The following is a 21,967-nucleotide window of genomic DNA, read 5'->3' as shown; positions in this document are numbered from 1 at the left end:
CAAATGAGGAAAGAGACATGATTGTCACAGCACGTTGATTCCCCACATATACCAACAGATTTTTCATTACCCATTACATACCTATGTTTTCCACTCTTAATTACAAAGGTTTAAGATGTTTTCCAGAAAGTAACAACTACTTTGGGATTAATGGTTCTTGGCTCCGTTTGGGAGCATCATGTCCTCCAGTGACACACCTTGTATGTCTTGTTATTGTTTAATGAATTAATGTTTAATTAGCTCCAAAAATACCTAGAGCTGGGGTAAGGTGTGGAAGGAAATAAACAAGCAGTATAATTTACACAATCTCAGAAATGACACAGATGCCAGGAAATTCATAGAGGCAACCCACAAAAAATATAGTATATTAACTTCAAACCTGCAAGGGTAGAAACATTAACAACTTTTCTGCCACAGGCCAGTACATCTGCATTGAAAGTCACCATGATAATTCCTTTGTTCTTTTTCTGAAAGATATGAAGAGACAGTTGATGAGTGGACACTCGTGTGTGTCCTGAAAACCTCATGGGCATCTCATATAGATTCTTCTACATCCCTCCATCAGTGAGCATAACAACACTCTATAAGTCAAAGCTCAGATGGCAACGCAAGGCTTTGCCTCTCTGTCCTTTACCCTGGGTTCGTTATATTCTCATGTAGCTTGACTCAGCAGAAGTCCAGCGACTACGTCTAACAGACTCCACCAGAATTTCAAAGTATTTCAAAACACTTATTTTTTTGTAGCCAAAGACAAAACATGACCCAAAGAAAACATCTCAGAAACGGATGTGCAACTTGCTGCTCAGGGATCTGCTTATAGATCCATTTCAGAGATGAGAAGGTGAAAACACCACAACTCGAATGCACAAATTTGCCTGAGACTAGCCAAACATTGCCATTAAAACAAACAAACAAACAAGCAAGCAAACAAACAAAACCAAAAAACCCAAACAAACCCCCCAAAACCCAAAACAATATGGCTCACCAGTTGCTGGAGGATATCATCGGGAACATTTCTTGAGTGATTACAAATAGAAAATGCCGAGGAATGGCTGAAAATTACTGGTGCTTTTGAGATACTCAGTGCAGCTTTTGCTGTGAAATCTGAAGTATGAGATAAGTCTATCAGCATACCCAGGCGATTCATCTCCTTTACCACTTCCTAAAACAGATTTACAGACAGCAGTGTCAGTATCAAGTTTTCTTAAAGGAAACTGTTTAGATGATAATACTAAATAGTAAACAGATAAATAAATTCTGCAGCTGTCAGCTAGTCATAAACATGTGGTGCCTGTATGGGTTTCTATTTACTTATTAATTTAATAGTAATTTATTCACTCACAGTTAACAAGCACACCACCACATGCTCAAAACTTAGAAAACTTAGTCAATCTAAAATTATTTGAACTGTTACTTACATCCCACTACTTCCGCATACTAAGTCATTCATCTGATCTGTATTAAAACAATTGTTATAATTAAATCTAACACTTCTTTTACCCTAAGGAACATCACAGGGAATTTGGTTTGACTGAACCCTCATCACCTCCTAACTATCAAGAACTACCAGTAATTAATTTTTTAATGACAAGTTGCTTTTGAAAAGATAAGGCCAGAAGTTGTTAGTTGCGTGAGAGATTGCTTAGGTTAACATTCGAAAGAGATCCTTACTTGGCCAAATGCAGTCAGACCAGTAACACCAGGATAAAAGTTGTGTATTCCTTTAGATGATGATTCAGACCTTAAAAAGGGGAGTTAGGGAAGAAAAACATCGTATTATTCTGGAGTCTACAATATCAGCAACTGAAACTTCTTATGCTACACACAATGAAATCATTACCATGTCACATAGCCAAACGTAAGGATAATGAGCTACATAATATGTATCTTGTTCACACAGTGCTTTTTATGTTCATAACTGCTTTCTGAATGTTATGTCTTCAGGTTCAGGACTGCTGTATATTTGGAAGCAATGCAAGACAAGCAAAGAGATGCTTGTCATAAATTTTCTGATTAAACAAACCTTCATCAGAGAACAAAGATACACTGAAATGTCGGTTACCTGTCAGCCAGAAAGCCTGCTTTTCAGCCCTCTCTGCACACAATTCCCCTTTCCCTGAGTCAGTACAAAGAGGAATTTTGTCAATCCAGCAAGGAGTAGGTCCTCATATTCTGATACAGGAACTAAGTACCCATCTCTATAGCTGCATATGGGACTTGCACTTTTGAGCTGGCCAGAGAGGACAGCATTGAAGGCTGCTGACTGCTGAGTTCTTACATAGCATTTACCCTCTTTTATCTACATCATATGCATTTTTAGTAGTACTTTTTTTTTTTTTTGCCTGTTTTGCCCTATGTAACTTTCCTAATAAAGCAAAGGGGATAGCAATTTTACCACCTTTGTGTTGTTAACGAGGTTTAAAAGTTTCCAAATTGTTCATGTAACAAGCACTACATAACAGATCCTTCAGTCTCCCACTTGATACATGGCAAGTGATTTACCCCAAAAACCTGTCATCCTTGACTTGGTTCAGAGTCTTTCATAGGTGAACTCTGTGTCTGAACCCATATTTTCCCCATCTTGGAGCTGCCACCACTTTGCATTAGATGGTCACACAAAAACATGCACGTTAGTTACCAAGGTGTATTGCAGGAATGTGTTAAAGTCATGTAACGAACACCCAGGTCGTAATACATCCTCAGTGTTGCCAGACTGCTGTCAATGGAGTGACCACCTTCTATTCCAATCAAACACGCGATCCTTATACTGTCAGAGATACCTGGAAACAACAAAGGAAGATAATTCCAAAGTAATTTCATGACAGATAAGAAGCCAGCACTACTGAGCAACAATTGTTATTGTCAATTGCAAGCAACCACACTGACATTTTCATAGAACAGAAGCTTATACTAGTGCATGTTTATATGGCAGATTTTCTTATGACTCGGGTGGGCCAGGTCTGTGCACAGAGTCAGTTATTGTGGTTAAGTGGAAAAACTGAAGCGAAAGTTATTCTTTAAACCGTGATAACTTGCCTGCTTGCAGCTCTCTGTCTTTTGCACACACCTCCTGCAATCCCATTTAAAAAAAATTCTGTTACAAGAAAGAGCATCACCTTGGGAAGTTGTCACAAGTTCAAGCTCTTCATAGCTGTTACACATCCTCTTGACAACATCAATTTGCTCTAAGGTCAGACGCACAGCATCCTTGTTCTGAGCGCTGCAAAGAACATACACTGACCAAAACTGAAAGAGACATTGACAAGTAAACTAGATAACTTGTGTTTCAACTTGGAACCTTTCATTTGCTAATAGTGAAGTTCATGAGCACAGACCAAAATAATTTCCTACAGTTTACAAGGGAGTTGCCACTATAGTTTTTCCCCCCAAGGGAAGAGTATCCACTCTAGACGTGCTTAAAGCCTCCTGACACACTCAACTACTCCACAGTACATGCAGGAAAGGGGACGTAAGTTTACTTTAATTTATTCACAAAACAAATGCCACTGTTTTGGTTAAGGGTACCTGGATTATAAAACACAAACTTTTGAAACACAGATGTTATGGAGAAGTGTTTGCGGCTTTTCAGTTTCATTGTTTTATTCTTCTTCAACAGAAAGAGCCAAAACCAAGGCCAGGATTACTTTTGTGATTGGGAAGGAGGAAAATGTAAAAATATGTTCTCAGACTCTCAGCTATGGCAGTACATACCTGAGCTCCCACATAGCCAGCCTGAAGTTTTTCAAGGTTTGTGTGGGTCATGTTGAGTTCTCTTAAGTTGACTCTACTGAGCATATTTTGGTAAAGTATTCTCAGCCGCAGTGCAAAGTCATTGTGGCTAGAATTGAAAACAAAGTAGGGTTTGTGATAGAAATAAGTTGTTCCCCTTCTAACCCAAACATAATTTCTTCCACTGTTCATATTCCCTTAGACCATTAATTGCCAATCCTTGCAGTAATATATGCTTAAAAGTCTCCTTTCTTTTGCAAACAGGCTTTATTTCTTAATTAGGACAGTAAGAAACTTTTTTTGCTTCTCCCATTTTTATAGCTGTTATGCTTCTGTATCTATTTTTCTCCTACTCGTTTCTGAAGGAATGAAAGAGCTGAAATCAGCCACAACACTCCTTAGAAGCAAGTACTTGTGGTAGAATAATTAGTGCTGCCTGTGCTAGAATAATCAGTGTCTGTGTTCCCAGATCAAAATGCGCTCACCACAGACATCATTCTTTCAAGTTGTAAGGGTACCCTTTCAAGGTACAAAGCCTATTTAGATCTGCACAGAAGTCATTGCTAATGAAAGATGCCGTTAAATTACAGGAAGGAGACAAAAACATTATGTAAAGGGAAACAATAATTAAGTGGCGAAACCTGACCAGACAATCACAAATGCATTTAGAATAACCTAATCCTATAGTAAGTACCCTCTAAACCAAAATTCCTTCCAGATAAATCACTGCAACAGTAACTGCTACGTGCCTGTAACAGCCTGTGTCTCTACTGATCCAAACACACTTTAGCATTTCTTCCTCACTTGTCAAGATTCACAAAGAGGGTTTGGTTGAACATATTTTATATACCCGTCAATTAAACGTGCATCTTGCATCAGCTCAATAGCTCGCTCTCTCATTGATTTTTCATAGCTGAATGACACAATATCAGAGAAGAACATCAACAGCCACAGAAACTTTGTTGTATTTCTCTTCATTTCCATTTTCCAGTTTGCTAAAGCAAAGAAATACCACAATTACTTGCTGATGACAATGAAACAGCAAAATTTCCAGTCTGCAGAGGTTGTAGGCGTAATAGTATAGGCAGAGCTGAAATGCCTGGGGTGAATTCTGCGAGAAAAGAAAGAAAGAGAACAGTAAACAGAAGCCACACAAACTGTAAAACTGCTACCTTCTCCCAAAGATTTTAAGGTCTGGCTACTGGGGTTTTGCACATATAACCAGCCACTCCTTAAACTCTGCTGCTGCCACCAGCTGACTGCTGAAGGGAACCAACTCCTCAGTCAGAGTTGGCAGGGTGAGCCTGATGGACCCTGGACTCACACCTCCCAAAAGGCAGCTCCCAAAACAGTGTAACAAGATAGTTTTCTCATTACAGTAACTGGTTTGTTCTCATTATTTCATACTGAAATGAACACTGAAACAGTCTAAGAAATTCCAAAAATCAGCTGCTCTGAGTAAACTTCATCGTTAAAACACACAGCACACCAAAGTGTTTTCAGAGGAAAGCTATTGAAATCCAAGAGTTTTCCATACCTTAGCAAGAGCAACATGTGCCAAACTTGAAAGGGTCACTTTATTTCCTTGAGGAAATGGGTGTGACAATTTCAAGAGTAATCCAAGCACCCTCTGCTCTTTTTAAAAATATAGTCCTCAAAGATCTGGACAGCAGCCTTTCAGGTGTCAGTCAAAAAGCATTTTTACAAACAGGTTAGAAATACATACCTCCTGTTCAATGTAAAGTAAATAAAAGATCTGTAAGGAGGTGAAAATACCTTTGCAGGGAAAAGGTTGGGTTTTTTTTTTTCCCCACGTTCAGAGTTACTGGCAGCATTACCTACAAAGCTGAGGAGCAGTCACCTCCATCATTGGAGTGACATCCTAATTAGATGCATGTGCCCTGTAAATTCTTTCAAGTCAAATAAGTTTGGCTAGAATTCTAATATTGCAGAGCCAATGCCTAAAGTTTTCCAAAAGGCAACAACAACAACAAAAAATGTTGACTTTCCCCTCATTTTCCACTATAAGTCAGTAAAGTTTACATTTATAAATTTTCTTCTGGCATCACAAAAGTTTGTTTTTACTAATAAAGGAATTTGGTTTTATGTGTTCCTTGTCTGCAGAGGTAAAAACAAATAGCAAATACCCAAGATATGATGAAATTACAAGGCAATTCACCTTGTCTGCATGCTTTGCTTCTCTTGTCTTTAAGCAAATTTTCTAAAGTGTAAGGAGGTGGACATAAACCCAGGAAGTGGTTTCCTGATATAAAGGAACATATTCATCAATGAAGTCACAGATATCTCAAGGGAGATCCGTAGGTGACAGTAGCATTGGAAGCAAATGCAAGTCATGTTAAGCAGATTCCTTACTGATGGCATCCTGTTCTAAACACATTCCTTTCTTCCCCTTACTAGAACATTTTGATTATAAAAGTCAAGGCCAAATAAGAGTAGGCCTGTACCAGGATATTGAAAAACAGCACAGTGAAAATCATATTATTAAGATTCTTATATTTCCAGTCTATATATTTAAACCATTTTCCTGTCACCTGTAATATGCAGAATATAAATCAAAGGAAAAGTTAACTGGCTTATTTGCCATGCCTGTGCCTGATAAAATGTGAATACGTTTGTAAAGGACTTATATTTAGTAAGCCAGTATAAGTTTAATTAAGCTGTGCAATTAAGACGTTTTAAAATAAAACCAAATCCATTTTGCTTGTATTTTAGCTCTAAATCAAAATAATGTAAAAGATAAAAAAAGAAAAAAGATTAAGAAATTACCTTAGTACTTGGGTTTAAAAAGGTGCAAACTGCTATTCTAAAAAAATCCTTTAACTTTGACAAAAATTCCTAAGATTCCTCTGCTGAGAAACTGGCTCAGGCCTTTTCTGTTTCACAAGATTTGGGAATGCATGAAATTGTGGGACCATCTGGCTACTTTTGAACAGTGGCAACACAGAAGCTTATACAAAAGGGAGTGTAGATGGAGAAGCAGGTTTAAAATCAGCCTTGAAGTGGTCTCAGAAAGAAGCTCTAAGACAGCTGAATAAACACAGTAGTATGCAGGCACAAATGAAGATCCAATATAAATACAATACCAGGGGAGCTGTTGCACTAAAGAAAATTTATCACCCTCACCCCTTAATGTTTCCTACAAGAAAAACATAATGTAAGGAATGGCATAGAGAGTATTTGTGAAGTACAGAGGTCTAATGCTACATAGAGGAAAGCACTCTAGAAATAGATTTGTACTTCAAGGATGCTTAACAGTCTATGTTCTCATTCATTAACAAACATAACAGAAGTGACTGACTCCAAGTTTCTTCTCATGTGTACAAAACTCAGGAGTTTTTGGCTAGGCCCTTAAGACAATATGGGAGTCAATTTACATCATAAGCCTACGCATCTGGGGTTTCTCATGGGAATGGTTTCCTGCAGGCCCAACTACTTCCCCTGGGGTCAGAATAAGGACCAGGCCTTCCAAGACTGGGATGATACTCTCAGACAGTCCTTCACCAGAGCACAGTTGACTCCCTGGCAACACTTTAATTTGTCCAGGATTCATACCATATCTGATGGAAGAAGCCCTTATTCCTCTCATGTCTGCACAATAACCATGGGAACCTTCTGTCTTGTTCCCACATTGACTGATTGGAAGGGAGATTTTTCTGCTTTTATTCATTGCCACAGCTTTATATTTGTATATAGGGAAAAATTTTTTTGGGACAGTCATTTTCTACCTTTTTTTTTTTTTGTAATACTGACTTTAGCAGAAAAATATTTGAACTGTCATTGGAAACAACTGTGATGTGTCAATGCTGAAGAAGTTGACCTCTCTTATAACTTTTACTCAAAGAAATTGAGCATTCATAGATTATGTATTTGAGAAAAAATGAGGCAGGTCACAGATACATGGGCTTACACATTATATCTAGGTCCAGCAAAATCCATATTCAAAACATGAGCCCTGTTGTGCTACTATGATGTGGTGTTTGATTTCCTTCTCTTACTTATTTTCATAAAATCCATTTATGCAAGAGGGCACATTCCAAAAAGAAGAGAATCTTACTGGAATCCTATATGCATTTAAAACTGCAGCAGTTTGCTTACTGTTGATTTATTGTAATTAATCTCATGCAGAAAACTGCAAGGTACTATGCAGTGGGGATATAAAGTAAACCAGGCCCAACAGCCTGCTACTTCTCTTGCCAGGCTCCTCTCTCCCCTCCCTAGGGTACTTAAAGCAAAGCACACCATTAGTCCCCACAGGACAAACCCAGAAGCAGTCTTGTGATGCTGCTCCAGGAAGTGAAATACATCCCTTCTGAGTTAGGCACCTCAGCTGAGTCTCACACAGATCAAAAATCCGTCCCAGAGAAATATGCGTAACACTACAAGGGAAAACGAGCACAAAGAGAAAACTTTCTTCTTACTTTCAGCTACACTCTGTCTACACAAAACATCAGAAGCTTGCAAAATAGACACGCATGGTGTAGAAGAGATAAGGAGGGAGGTGCAAAATGCAGCTCTATCTCCTCCACATTACACTTCAGAGCCAAAACGTCTCTCTCTGTGTCTACCTTTGCATCTCTCACTGAGAGCATAACTGCTTTTCATCCCCACTATACAGGATAGGCACAGCAATTTTGGGGCATCAGGCTTAGAAAAGCCATCAACCCACAGCCTGAAATAAACAATGACAGTCCCTGGAGAGCTGCAATAGGCACAGAGTGAGTCTTTGCAGACACACGATACAGAAATAAAGCTTTACTACTTCTCACCAGTTAGCTTCTGCCATTGATTTACATTCTCCAAGCTGTTCATGAACAGCTAGCAAGTTACTATCAATAAAACACGAATGCTGAGAAAGCGTACATTACACGGAGTGTTCCCACATCACGGAGGACAGAGCTATAATGCAGCAGGATGGCTCTATCTGCCATATAAGGATGCAGCAAGGGGGGGTTGCTCTTTTAAAATAGATACATTTTAATGGAAAGTTTCACAGTAAAAAAGGAAAGCTTTTCTGCATGCTTCTGTCATTTACCATCTTCGGAAGTATGAGCAAGCTGCCTGGCCCCTCTTCTCCTTTCCGGCAGGGAGGCCAGAGCTCAGTGCAGAAGGTTCAGTAACAGCTGCTATTTAAGTGCAGCAAATCTCAGTTAGGAATGGCATTCCTTTCATCCCAGTTGAAGTCCTTATTCTCCATCTTATTCTTTATTAAAACACTTCATGAGAACCATTACTGTAATACTCAAATTTGTTGAATTATTGTGCCAAATCAAATATATAAAGTGCAATAAAATAGAGCTCACAGCTCAAGATAGTAACATATCCTGAATAAAGAAGGTTCATCCCCCCCAAAGTCCAGTTACGCTGAGATCTCATGTAGATAATCCTAGTGTAGCTCTGAATTAACTACCTCAGATCATGGCAGCACCTTAGTTGCAACAGCACAGACAACACAAGCTGACCAGGACCCTAGGTAGAAACTTCCTTGCTGACCGCTGGCATAAGCGCAGATTCTCTCTATTCTTTAAATAATAATCAAACGTAATTAGTAATACATAAATATTAAACATACTTTTAGGAGCAGAACACATGCATCATACTATGAAGTATGTTTTTAAGAAATACCAGTCCCTTTGAAATTCACCTTGTCATCAAATCTGCACCTTGTCTTTCAAATCTTTCTCAATTTTTGCTTGAAATTTGTTCCACCATCCCCAGCCCTGAATCACGTCAGGTTTATCTGTTCCCTTGCTTAGAAACCTCCTTTGTGCTGTATTACAATTTATAATTTCCCACCTGCTATTCCTTCCCTGCCTGTGCAAAGGTGGAATGAAGTGCCACCAAGCAATGAGAAAACATGGTGCTGCTAAACTTATTGCTTAAAACAGGGACAAAAGAGAATAAATAGAGTAATGGTTGGAAGGCATTTCAGGATCTCTAGGGAAGGGAAAGGAACAAGCAGGATAGCTTGTCCCAAACTTCCTGGGAAAGCAGAACCCACTAGGGGCAATTACAGTACTTCCATATATAGAGAAAGTCACTCTTAGCTTTCAGCCTTGAATTTAAGTGCATCCTTGGATACTTCACATACTATCCACTGCACATGTAGACTGCAGGGTTTTTAGATGCAATATAACCTCAGTTGCCAAGACTTCTTTGCAACTGAAATGTAGGAGATTCATTACTTTCTATGTTAAAACAATTCCATAACAAATTTTATTATTACAGATAAAAATGTTTTAACTCCAGAAAGATTGCTCATCTCTTTTCTTAGGAAAAGGACAGCTACTTAATTCCTTTCCCATTAGAATCTCGTCCTTTACTTCACCATGTTATTTTCCTGTCCACAGTTTTTTTAAGACTTTCTGACAAATCCAAATTGCTGAATCCAGTAATTCTGAAGTAAATAGAAGCTCTGGTAATGCTATGCATACTTTAATCTAATTACTAATGATGAGGACTATTTTCTCAGAAATCCTAAGTTATTGAAATTCTTCTAACTTCAAGACAGATACGCTTTATGGCATAATTTCTTAAAGGCAGAACGAACCACAATAGCCTGACAACTACTTCTATAACACTGTAGCAGACCATATATCAGGCAAAATGGTGTCCAGCTTAAGAGTGCCGACCTCAGTGGAAGGGCTGGGCAGGAGTGTCTGATGCAGGGAGTCAGCTGGCTTCTTTGTTAATGCGCAGTCCCCTCTTTCTCAGATCTGGCGATACTGCTTTCCTGGAATGCAAACCAGAACCTGTGGCATAGCACGTACAGACTTGAGCAAACAACTACTTCAGTGTTCCTTTCTGTGAAAGCACTCCCTACTGTATGGACCACAACAGGGTTCAAAGCTGTAGACAGGAGATTGTATGAAAGCAATGTTCTTCCTCCCAGTCACCCCATTTGGGCTCCATGCTCCTGTCCCTTGTTTATGGGGGGAACCCTTCTCCAAGCCAGGGTCAGTGCAAGCTGTGTCCCCTCCAGCCCCTACTCCTGACAGACTCATTTGTTTTGGCAGGGTTTTGCCCAGTTGCAAAATATTTCTAATATTCTGGAAATGTTTGGATAATGCTTTCAAAAAACAATGCTACAAAACAGTGAGAGAGACAGACAAAGGACACAAGGGTGAGCATTACTGAGCATTAACAACCAAGTTTTACCATAATGGATGTAGCCTGTGGAAATACTGCTCTCATAGGAGGTAATGAACTTTACTTCAGCACAAGAAAGCCTATCTGAGTACTTGTGCCACAGAGGAGCTTACCTGCCTCTCCCTCACAGCTGCATACTTGGGTAGGAACTCTCAGTAGAGATGGCCATAAGCAATCTTAAAAGAAAGCATTTTCAAACACACCATGGACTTTTCTTTTTTTTTTTTTTTTTTTTTGTGCTGCCCACATTTTTCCAATCTAAAAGAAAGCACTTTGTTCTCTTCTGGTTGTGGCAAATGCAAATGAAAGATTTTGAGGAACAGCAATTACTGGAAACATAATAATTCTCAAAATCCTTCCTCAGAGAGAAGTACAGTCTTAGATAAGTTGTTTTTCTTCCATAAACATGCATCACAAATATACATGCCTGAGACCCAAAAACTTTAGTGAAACAGCACTTCATAATGTAAAGGATAGAGAGCAATCAGAAGTTGTTTCTTTTCTGCTTTGTGGCAACCATGGAGATTTCCCTCAAATGTCAAAGCACAAATGCAGACTTTGTCACCACAGTGAAAAAGTGCTTGTATCTCTAATCTAGAAAATGTTAAAACTGTTTGTGGCAGCTCAGCATGCAAAATGTTAAAATGGAAAGGTCAAAAAATTACCCAAGCATCAGAATTCTGACATGTTGGCATTATAAAGGCAAATTAGTTTCTGCAGGCATTATTTGGTTTCAAATTCCTCAAACCAAAATATAGATCAGATCCTGCAACCTGTATCTCTAGAACTCTGCCATGTCCTGACAAAATGACTCTAAAGGGAACGCTAAGATTTTATAGCTTATCATGTACTCTGTGGCATAGTACAGTATAACTGCTATTCCAGAAATCCACATAATTTGTCAGTTCAAAATGTTTAATAAGAAAGTAGCAAACCTTGTTCACACAATAACAGTGTTCTGATGCTATAAACGCTGCTACACATTGTAAATTTTGGTCCAGATACTTACTATTTTTTCATCAATATGAAATCCATACCAATTTTCAGGAAGATTTTTAACCAGGAATTGTACCTAAATGTTCTTCAAGCAGTTTGACTGCTAACAGAAATTATACTTATCTATACATTACCAAATCTCCATTCTGTGTCTTTCTAGCTATTGGCAGCTAGAAAAATTTCAGAGAGATTTGCTATATAAAAGTACCTTCTAGGTTTCATGCTAAATATTCTCTATACTTTGACAGTAAGATTCATTTCCTTTTGATACTGTTTAGGTAAAAAAAGACACGTAAGTATATCATCATTCAGAAATCAGTTCTTGAAAACTGAAGTATTGCAAGCACTACACAAAATTAAGGACATGGTATATTAGGCATCCCCATTTAAACAACACTTGAAATAGACAACCCACATAGCTTTTTTCCATGCTGACTAAGCAGAGTTGAAAAGTGGAAGTTGACATGAGATTATAGCATTTTCTTGTTTATCTAAAGGCTCTTTGGAGCAGGTTACCTTCTTAGGAAAATGCAGCCGGATCAAAATCCACATTCCACTGTGTTGTATGCAACAGCTAAAGCTTGGCACCAGGTCCTCCTGGCACCCGAGCAGCAACTAAGAAATGTCCTCTGTTTCTCTAGCTCACATGTCACAGGCTTCACACTCAACATGCATTTGGAGATTGCCCCCTTCAGAGACACAAGATCTGTGAGAGCGCTTTCAGCTCAGCTACCGCCCACCCGGGAACCCGCAACTCTGGTGCTGTCTTCAAAACCCGGCATTTCCTCCCTCTTGTGGCAGGCTGGTCGTGCAGCCCATCATGCTTCTGCTGGCTAACGTATGATGTGTTTAACACTGCTCTGTTTATACTGTTTAGAAATAGGTGCCCCACATCACAGAATAATTTAGGTTGGAAGGGATTTCTGATGGGATGTCATCTAGTCCAGCCACCTAATCCCAGCTAAGGTAACTTCAAAGTTAGATCAGGTTGCTCAGGCCCTCATCCAGTGAAAGTTTCGATGTCTTCAAGGAAAAAGATTATACAACCTTTCCAGGCCCCTGTTCCAGTGCTTGCATCACACTGTGATTTCCCCCCCCTTATATTCAACTGCAATCTCCCTAGCTGCAACCTGTGATGGTTGCCTCTCACCCTCTTGCTGACCCGCTCTGAGAAGTCTCTTAGATTTGAATTTACAGTAAACACAGGTACAGGTATGTGCCTTACTCCTGACCTGATTTTGCCACATTGACTGTACCTAAGCCAATAAATACCTAGTCCTTATTATTATAACTGCTGGATTTTAACCAGGACTTACGGTGCCATTGTACAATATCTGTAAAGGTCAAAATGCTCACAAGGTACAGGTAACCTTTTCAAAGATACCTACATCCTTACTGGGACTCTTCACTGCCTTTGTGGGAGCTGACAGTTTGAAAACATAGAAATACATGCAAAAATACGATCCTGCAGTTTAACAGTAAGTAATTTTTATTTTACTTCATACTTTCTACAGAAAACCAAAAGGGCATTGTGCTTTTATGATTCCATTGCAGAGAAATAACCAGGTCCCACAATCAAAAATCCCACAGAGCTGTTGCACAAGTCCTGTCTTAACGGGAACATACGTCTGTCATCAATCCTCGAGTTCCCAGCAATTGGTAAACTTAAACAGAAAGCCCCACATCACTTGGAATTCTGCTGCACATTGCTAATTTGGTGAACTTGTCTTATAAATATTTACCATCAGCTCAGGCGGACTAAAGAACCCTAAACAATATTAATTTAGTATCAAGAGAAAAGACAAATATTTTCTTTAGAAAATATCCTCTACCTAATCTGAAGCTTGATCCAGACCAGGTCCATTTTTATGCTTATGACAAGAAACTCTTTCTCAAATTTAATTTAAAGCAGCAAACAACAGGCTCAGATTAATTTTCCCACCTGTAGTCTAGTTCCAGCTCATGTTTCCTTGTTAATTTTCAACTTTTCAAATTCTCATCCCCTTCTTCTAAAGTAAGTAAATATCACATAACCATCATTGCTTGCAATTTATTTTTCCTATTTTCTATCCTTGTAAAGTCAAGTTTAATCTCTGATCTGATTTCTACCTAAAACTATGTTTCCACATGCCTTCAGGAAAACTAAACTCACCAACTCCTTGTTCAAGAACAATTTTTGCTGAGCCACTAAGCTCCTACTTGGACTTTTAACAGCTTACCTCTTTGCAGATTCAGAACATAACTGATTTTTAAAGCTGCTAAAAGCCAAACTCTTCCTTTGGCTCACAGTCGGGTTTCTTCTATCTTTTTATTCCAATAGCCCTGGATAAGCCTTAGCATCTGTTTGTGTATAATAATTCTTATAATGTGGCATTTGTGATGTACGTCCTTCCTGCAGAGTCCATCTGGTAGGACTGTTCTCTTAATAAATATCCTGAGAGCTCTCTTTACTGTCCAGAATGTTGTTACACAGCTGTGTCTCCCTGATAATAACTATCACTATGTTTATATCATGTTATATTCACCTCAGACATATTCTGGAGCAAGCTGAGAAGCTATAAAACAACTGCAGAACTTGCACTCATACCAGCTGCTGTCAGGACACCGGAGGGATAACATTATGTCTTGAAACTATTTTTCACGCTAGGAAGGCTTGTTCCAGCCACAGAGCAGCTTCACTAATTCCAATACTTACGTGTCCAAAGCACTAGTGGTTTTACTACCAGCACAGAATAAACTGTAGATTACTACAGCTGGGAAAGTAGGGCTTTGCAAATGCAGATGCCTACTGTGGCAGCCATTTTTAACTGCAATTTGGTTTCTCCATAAAATCCTTATACTCTACCAGGTCATGGCATCATCTACCCTACATAATAGCACTCCAGCATTTGGCATGGATATAGTTTTGTGTGAGAATCATCTTTAAAACCACATATAGTGAAATGGCTTAGAGACAAGCCACATTAACACAGTACTATAAATGCTGCTTATCAAGTATCCAGAGTTGGTATCTTACTTCCATGTAAAGATTACAATCTCCAAGGCTGTCGGTTTGGCATTTCTTGAGCGCAGCTATCAGTGTTTTATTAGAAACTGTTACAACATGTTAGGAAGAGGAAATCCCATATATGAAGATTTCTGTTTGCATAAAAATAGCAATACAGGCAGTCTTAAGTATTGCAGATTAAACTCCATCTGTTTCTTCTACTGATCTCAGTATTAGTTTCAGGTCCTAAAATGGTTTGAGTACACACTTGGAGGGGGTGGTGATGGGAGAGAGGTTCATTGTTGGTTTAATCTGTTTAAATCAGCATGGTTGCAATGTATTTCTCAGATAAGACCTTGCGAGAAATATTAATCTAAGCTTAGAAAAGCAAAGACGTTATGAACCAAGTCAGTAAAAAACTTTTTTCCCATGTTAGCCTGTCTTGTGGGTGGCCGAAACTGCCACAGTTTCAGGACCCTAGTTTGACCAGCATCCCTGAAACTGTCCAGATGATGCCATATACTCTCAGGATATGTACATACAGGGCCACTTCATTTGACACTGATTACCAGATGCAAAAGAAACAGGAAGGAGTACAAAGGTTAATGTTTCTCTTCACAGATGGTTTTATTTTCCAATGTTCTAAACAGAGAAAGGGCTTCATGAAGCACATCAAGATGTCACAAAATCTTTGTAGTCATTAGGAAGGAAGTTATAGCTAAATGTTTCCTACAGTTGAAAGCAAATAGTGCCATAATGAAAGCAGATACCTTGTAGGACGAACACAAATGAGTACTACACTGACACCCATCAATGACTCGTCAACAACTTTTTATACAAATACCAAAGTTGTTGTAGGTTCTCCTGACTCAATATTCTACTTCCACAGAATTAATTTCTGTAGTGTGTTGGAAAGAAAGATGAGGGAAGCAGCTGCAGTGGAAAAAAAAAAACCCCACCTTGTAATAAGCTTATCTATTCATTTAAATTATGCTTATTTTAAAACACTAGTAATATTTACAAGTCATAATGCCCAAATAGTGAAGCAAACCAAACAAAGTGTCTGGTCTTCCTGCTTTCTGTTTGTTTAGCTACACATTTGTTCTACAAAGGTAACAGGTATCCTGTTTAATTCTTTTGATTGAAGAAAGGTGAAAGTTCTTGCCACAAGGTGGCAGGAGCTTCCCAATTAAAATCATACCTGATCTGTGACCTAATGACAGGTTGTTAATTGTCAGGACTATAGACGTTTCTCTGAACCAGGATGCAAACTAGCTCGCTTCAGATGCGTGAGGTGTTTTGTTTGTCGTCGTCCCCCCCACCCCCCCCCCCCGCCACACACACCCCAAGAAAATAGAAAGAAAACTCTTTTAAAAAAGCAATAGGAGAGATCACAAAAGCCTTGTGAAGAGCAGAAGTTGTTGCCTACTGAGTACCTACTGAGCTTGCAAATCATAACTAAGGCTTCCAGAAAGAGTTTAAAAAAACCCAAGTACTTAGAAAAATTGTTTTCCCACTCTGGATTAGATTCCTATATAAGCACTCTTTCCTGTTTAAAAGGAGAATTCTCAAAGCTCTGTGTCTGCCACTTTCCACTCCAATTTTCAGCAAGAGCAGAGCCTTTCATATCTATTTAAAGGAGCAGCTGCCCTTGGGGCATTAGGGACCCAGAGCCATGTAGGGCAGCAAGCTCGACTGAATGCTATGTTTCCTGCTCAGCACAGATTTCTGAGAAGAGCCAGTCCTTTTGGTATCAATGGAAAAATCCAGTTTAGATTAAGTTTACTTAGTCAGCTTCATTTCTACCACCTAATAATGGAGTTTTGGGGCGTGGGGTGGGGTGTGAGTTTCAAAGGCTTTGCTTTGAGTTTTGAGGGGATACCTAAAAGTCATCATCTTTGTCTATGGTCTGCAGATGATGTCCAGGTAATCCTTGACCCAGTGACTTCCTTCCTTCACTAGAGCTCATGCCCTGAAATATAGTAGCTACTCTGTTTTCGGAGATGTTTTACCCCTGTGCTCACAGCTGACAGCTCTGCTGGTATAAGTTTAAGTATAGACCTAGCGTAAAACTTTCAGTGATGTAAACTGACCAACATTCATGAATGCAGCATCACAAATTACACTTCTGTGCCTTGGCTACTACTAGTACTATTACTATTTATATAGTTTAGCTTATTTATTTATATAGCTACTAGTACTATTTATATTTTTACTGATTTTTTTTTTTTTTTTAAACTTGCATTTACCCTCAGGATTATTCTAGGGAAATGGCAGATTGTACAGTTCAGGGAGGACAAGAGTGTTTCATCCACTGAAGTCACACTGTGCTATCAGCAGCAAGAAAGTTACTAGGTGTGACCTTCAGGTTACAGTGTTCGCTGGTGCTTAAGGCTGTCTCCACAGAATGCTTCAAATCTATTACCACATAGCAACAGCCAGATTATGGTGGCAGCAAGGATAGTATCTTCTGGATTTACACTGAAACACATTCATCTTCTTATACCAAGTTTCTAAATAATCAGTTTAGCAATAATCATTAACAATTCCTAAAGGCTTATGCAATGACTTTTGTTTGCTATGTATCTGCAACCAACTGTACTGGGTACAAACACAAGTAAAGGTTATTTTCCTACCTCAGAAATACTATTTGTATTTAAGCTGAGCCCAAATACAGCATGGAAATAAATTGACTAGTTGTGCCTGTTGTCCAGACCATGCTGGACAAACCAGAAACTAAGTAAAATTGCTCATTCAAAGTCTGTCAAAGGCTTTCAGAGAAGTTATTAACTCAAATCCAAAAAATCTAATATTTGCTGCAAGTATTTTAAGTTAGCTGCCTCAGAATCTGACACGAAGCATGTGCTCTTAAACAGCCAGAGCTGTGGGCAAATAAGAGATGCTACATATAATACTGTTTTCACAGAAGTATTGTTAAGAGACTTCAAAGTCCTTTGTTTTGGAACATCTTTGTTAGACCAGAAAATTTACCAACCTAGGATCCATTGTGTCTGAGGTACTTTATCATCTAAACAACATATTGTGACACTTAAGAACAGGTTTCTTTAATTGGGAAATTTGGCAGTAATCTGAAAAAAGTGGTAGATAGAAAATTGCCATGGTTGTATTAGGAAGAGAGCTCCCTTGCAGCTATGAGAGAAAATCACCATGGAAACTTTTTGCTAAGATGATATTAAAGCGCAGCATGTACACTTACATCTCTCCTTTTGTAATACAGAGCATTTTGTGATACAGTCTGGAGTGAATGAGTAAAAGGGCTATCTGCACAGCAAGAGACCAGGACTTGCTCAGGAGAACTACTGCAGAATTTTGTTTTGCTCCAGAGCTGACCAGTTGACAGTCTATCTTGTTACAGAAAGAGGAGTATTAGATGAACCAGACAAGTGATCTTTCCAACCAGCTAGGTAAAGTCAAGTTATTAAAACAGGAAAAATAGGTTTGTGAACTGGCCTTAAAATAGGTTATCACCATGAGAAGCTAACAAAGTGTTTTCATGCTGTCATAGAATGATCTGTTTTTCAAACCAGGAGGGGCCAAGCTCATAAACTCCAGTGAAGCTGTAATATCTTGTCACCTTTCTTCATCTAAACACTAGCAAGTCTGGTACTTAACAAGGGGAGCAGCACCTCTCCAGGGTGATGTTCTGCTTCTAGCTTTCACAGCACAAGTGTGTCTCCTCAGACTCTGCACTGGAATTTGATTATCCTTTGCATAGAGTCATATATGTGTTTACAACTACATCACATATGAGGACCCAAATCAAGACATCTTGTTCTTCTGTGTAAAGCCAAAACCTGAGACATCACTCATATCACTTTGACCACACTCTGTTCGCAAAAGAGCTGTGCACAAAACCACAGGAACACACAGGAAGAGGTATATTGTCTTGAATCTGATGACACAAGCCAGGAGAAGTTCCTTATTCTCTACAAAATAAACAACAAGTATCAACAAGCATCCTGTTTTAAGGTTTATTATGGTTTTGGTGTCTTCTTGTCCTAGTTTCATATATACTGGCCAACACTGTATGCCTAACAGTCTTCTCTTTCTGCAGCTTTATTCCAATATAATTCCTATTAGAGCCAAGATCATAATTTGTAGCTCGGTTGGTCATAGATGAATAACAAACTTTGTTAAACAACTCTACCTGCCTTATCAAAAACTAAACTGCAGAAGAAATCCTGCAAGCAAAGTGTGGACACAATACCTTTGGCTATTCAGACGGAGTAGTTTTATTTTTATTATAAATTCTAGGTAAGGCAAATGTAATTTGTAGGGTATTTATAATCAGCAATAGCTGCCATGCACCTACCTGTCCGGTGAGGAAGACATGAAAAAGTCACGTGAAGGATTTATTCCCACACTAAGGAGCATCTAAACTGCTGTGTGTTTAACCAGACCTGCCTCGTTGTGCCTGGGATAGAGCCGGTTTAGGAGAGATAGGGAAGTCACCAGTTCTTAATTTATTTAACTACTTCAGAAGACGCTGCCAAGTCCCTAAAGCAAAGTCAATGGCATCACACGCTTCAGTTTACATAAAGAGAGCCCGATATTTCTACACTACTGCTTTTATTCATATGTGCTACCATGATACCTATTAGACAAAGAAAAGTCACTGTCTGAATTTTAAATTCTTAGAGTTTTCAAGTTGCCATTGCTTCAAGAGTGGAGCTGATGGGTCTTAGACTGTTGACTAAGTATCTAGCTAAAGCTGCAAAACTTTCACTGAAGTACTAATTTCATTTCTTAGTCTAATTCATCAGCATGGCAAAAGATCTCTGGCTATTTGAGCATATTCTCAGGTATTTGGAAAGTATTGTTACTGATTCTTTACCAAAAGGAAAAGGTTTCACTAAAAGGTTTATGACTAACAAATCAAAGATGAAAAAATTGTTCAGCTTGGATATATTTCTGCCAGTAAGGCTGATTTGTACCTTACTTTGAAGAGACTTTCACTGGAGTTCACAGAAAAATGTACTCAAGTTCCTGTCACATACATATAGTTAATCTAGATAATCTCAAAGTTAAACAAACGAATCAGATCTTGGATTACTGGGTCATACACTGTGGGAGTTGAAAGACTTCAAACACAGATTAAATTAAAACAGATTTTGATAAATCACCCATTATATTACCTAGAGCTTCTTCAATGTAGCAACGAGGACGCAGGTTATTTATGTTATTCACCAACAGTTTTCAATTACATGATTGTTTCTATATAACAAGATGGAGTTTAACTGAAAACACTCTCCCATGTAACCTTACAGAGTATCTAATCACAAAAGACTGAATCATCTTAGACATATTCCCTAAGATATCCTAAGCATATTGTAGGGATACATTGCATGGTGAATCTAAAACCTATACTATAAACCAGTGCAAGTTTCATGTGACTTACTTTCTATTTCTAGTGAAGAAGTCAAATTAGAATAAGTTGAAAAGAGCATGAAGTTAAAGTGTAAAAAAGCATTTTGAACACTGAACATTCCAATCATAGAAGACAGGGAGCGAAAGACATGCTGTTTTTTCAAAAAATAGTCCCAGCCCACTCCACAGAAAAATAGAGATTTTTTTAAAAATAGCAGATAAGATATTTTAGCAGAGCATATGAAGTGCGTAAGAGTTACTTAGAGCCTTAAGCCTTTTACCAGGCTGTATATTTAAGTTTCCTTCTTTAGCAGACGGTAAGATCTGGCATTGAGAAAGTCTTTATCTTAGCATACAATATGAAACAACACCTCAAGAGATAAAAGAGTTTGGCAAAGAGATTGTTATCAGTTGTTTTAGTAACTATATGGTAGAGTGCTCAGAGGAAGATTGGACAAAATGTTTCTGCTCCCTTGATCTGCATCAGGTTGAATGTGATCTGTTTATTACCAACATCATTTTCTACCTTGGAGACTCACTTTACAAGTCATTATAAAACAGCTCTTCAAGGACGAGAAAGGCAAGACTCTAATTTGTTTTGAAGCTTTCTACAGACACACTCTTAAAGACAACTGTTTGAACATGACCCATGTCTATGGTTTAGGTGTCACCAAATTATGTACACACTGAAGTAACTATTTAGAAGTTGTTTGCTGTGTGTTTTTTTTTTTTTTTTTAATTCTATCTGTTCCATAAGCTTGTGAATAACTATCTTAGTTTTTTCTCATACATCCAAGATTGGATTTGTCTCCTCACCACTGCTGGTAACTATTTTCACACAGCCTACATTATTCAGGAAATAAGTTGTTTTTTCTTCTGAAATACATTGCCTGCACTCAGTGACTGCATATAAGTAAGTCAGGCAGTCAGTATTCAGACTACATATTCAGTCCTGTGGTCTGAATCTCCTATAAGGCCTCCTAAGAGATTTCCAAAAATACTTCCTATTTTACTGGCATTCCTTCAGGGAATGAAGACTGAATCCTTAGCATAATTTATGGGCTAAGACACCTGCAAAATAGATAAACTACCCACACCACAGGTCATTTCTAGTGAATAATCTGAAGAATATGCAACATATAGGATAGAAAACAATTCAGCAAAATCTTCACTCAGGTATTGAGCAAAACAGCATAGGCTCTCTGAAAACCTGAGACTGTTACATAAATCTATATGAAGGTAGACTGGTGGTATACTTCAGCTCTCTCTCCCAACCCATTAAAATGGATGAGAGAAAGCTGGAATTTGCAACAGCTGACATTCCTGGAAAGGAGCATACTCCTGAGAGCAGTGCAGATACAGCACTGAAGGAGTTGAAACCAAAAGGACTTTTCTTAGTTCAAAGTACCTTCTACTAAACCAGCCATTTCTTTGATTAACAGTCAAAAATCAGTTAGAATTTCATCTAAAATTATTTAACCTGTGGAAACAGGTTGTTATTAATTATAATTAATCATTTGAGGGAAGAATATTAAGTTCTGATCAGCTCCATGCAAACTTTAGAGTGAAATATAACATGAAGTTCTGCCAGATCAGAACATTCCCAGAGTTTAGCTTATCGTATTTTAGGTTATATGTTTGCTAGGAAATAGTGCAGGTCCACAGAAGCTGATTCGCAGAGTGACTGTGGTACAAGCCACA

The 21,967-nt window shown here is 38.5% G+C and overlaps 1 protein-coding gene across 9 annotated transcripts in view; it reads right to left on the bottom strand.

Annotated features, from left to right (window-relative positions):
* Nucleotides 1-21,967, bottom strand: part of LOC141948668 (dipeptidase 2-like) — a 47,129-nt gene that overhangs the window by 5,774 nt on the left and 19,388 nt on the right. The window contains exons 1-10 of one of the 9 annotated variants that reach the window (XM_074881414.1): nucleotides 14,112-14,294; nucleotides 12,409-12,581; nucleotides 10,380-10,480; nucleotides 4,580-4,840; nucleotides 3,712-3,838; nucleotides 3,117-3,246; nucleotides 2,639-2,780; nucleotides 1,672-1,741; nucleotides 986-1,162; nucleotides 380-467 (exon numbers count right to left, since the gene is read on the bottom strand). In XM_074881414.1, the coding sequence (XP_074737515.1) occupies nucleotides 380-467; nucleotides 986-1,162; nucleotides 1,672-1,741; nucleotides 2,639-2,780; nucleotides 3,117-3,246; nucleotides 3,712-3,838; nucleotides 4,580-4,713 (868 nt within the window). In that variant the 5' untranslated portion in view covers nucleotides 4,714-4,840; nucleotides 10,380-10,480; nucleotides 12,409-12,581; nucleotides 14,112-14,294. The other 8 variants (XM_074881413.1, XM_074881415.1, XM_074881419.1 and 5 more) reach the window with 8 other exon arrangements.

The sequence above is a fragment of the Strix uralensis genome, chromosome 12, assembly GCF_047716275.1.
Source record: "Strix uralensis isolate ZFMK-TIS-50842 chromosome 12, bStrUra1, whole genome shotgun sequence".
Classification (NCBI taxonomy): Eukaryota; Metazoa; Chordata; class Aves; order Strigiformes; family Strigidae; genus Strix; species Strix uralensis.
Note: the sequence above shows the minus strand (reverse complement) of the source record. Positions and strands in the feature narration are given on the sequence as shown.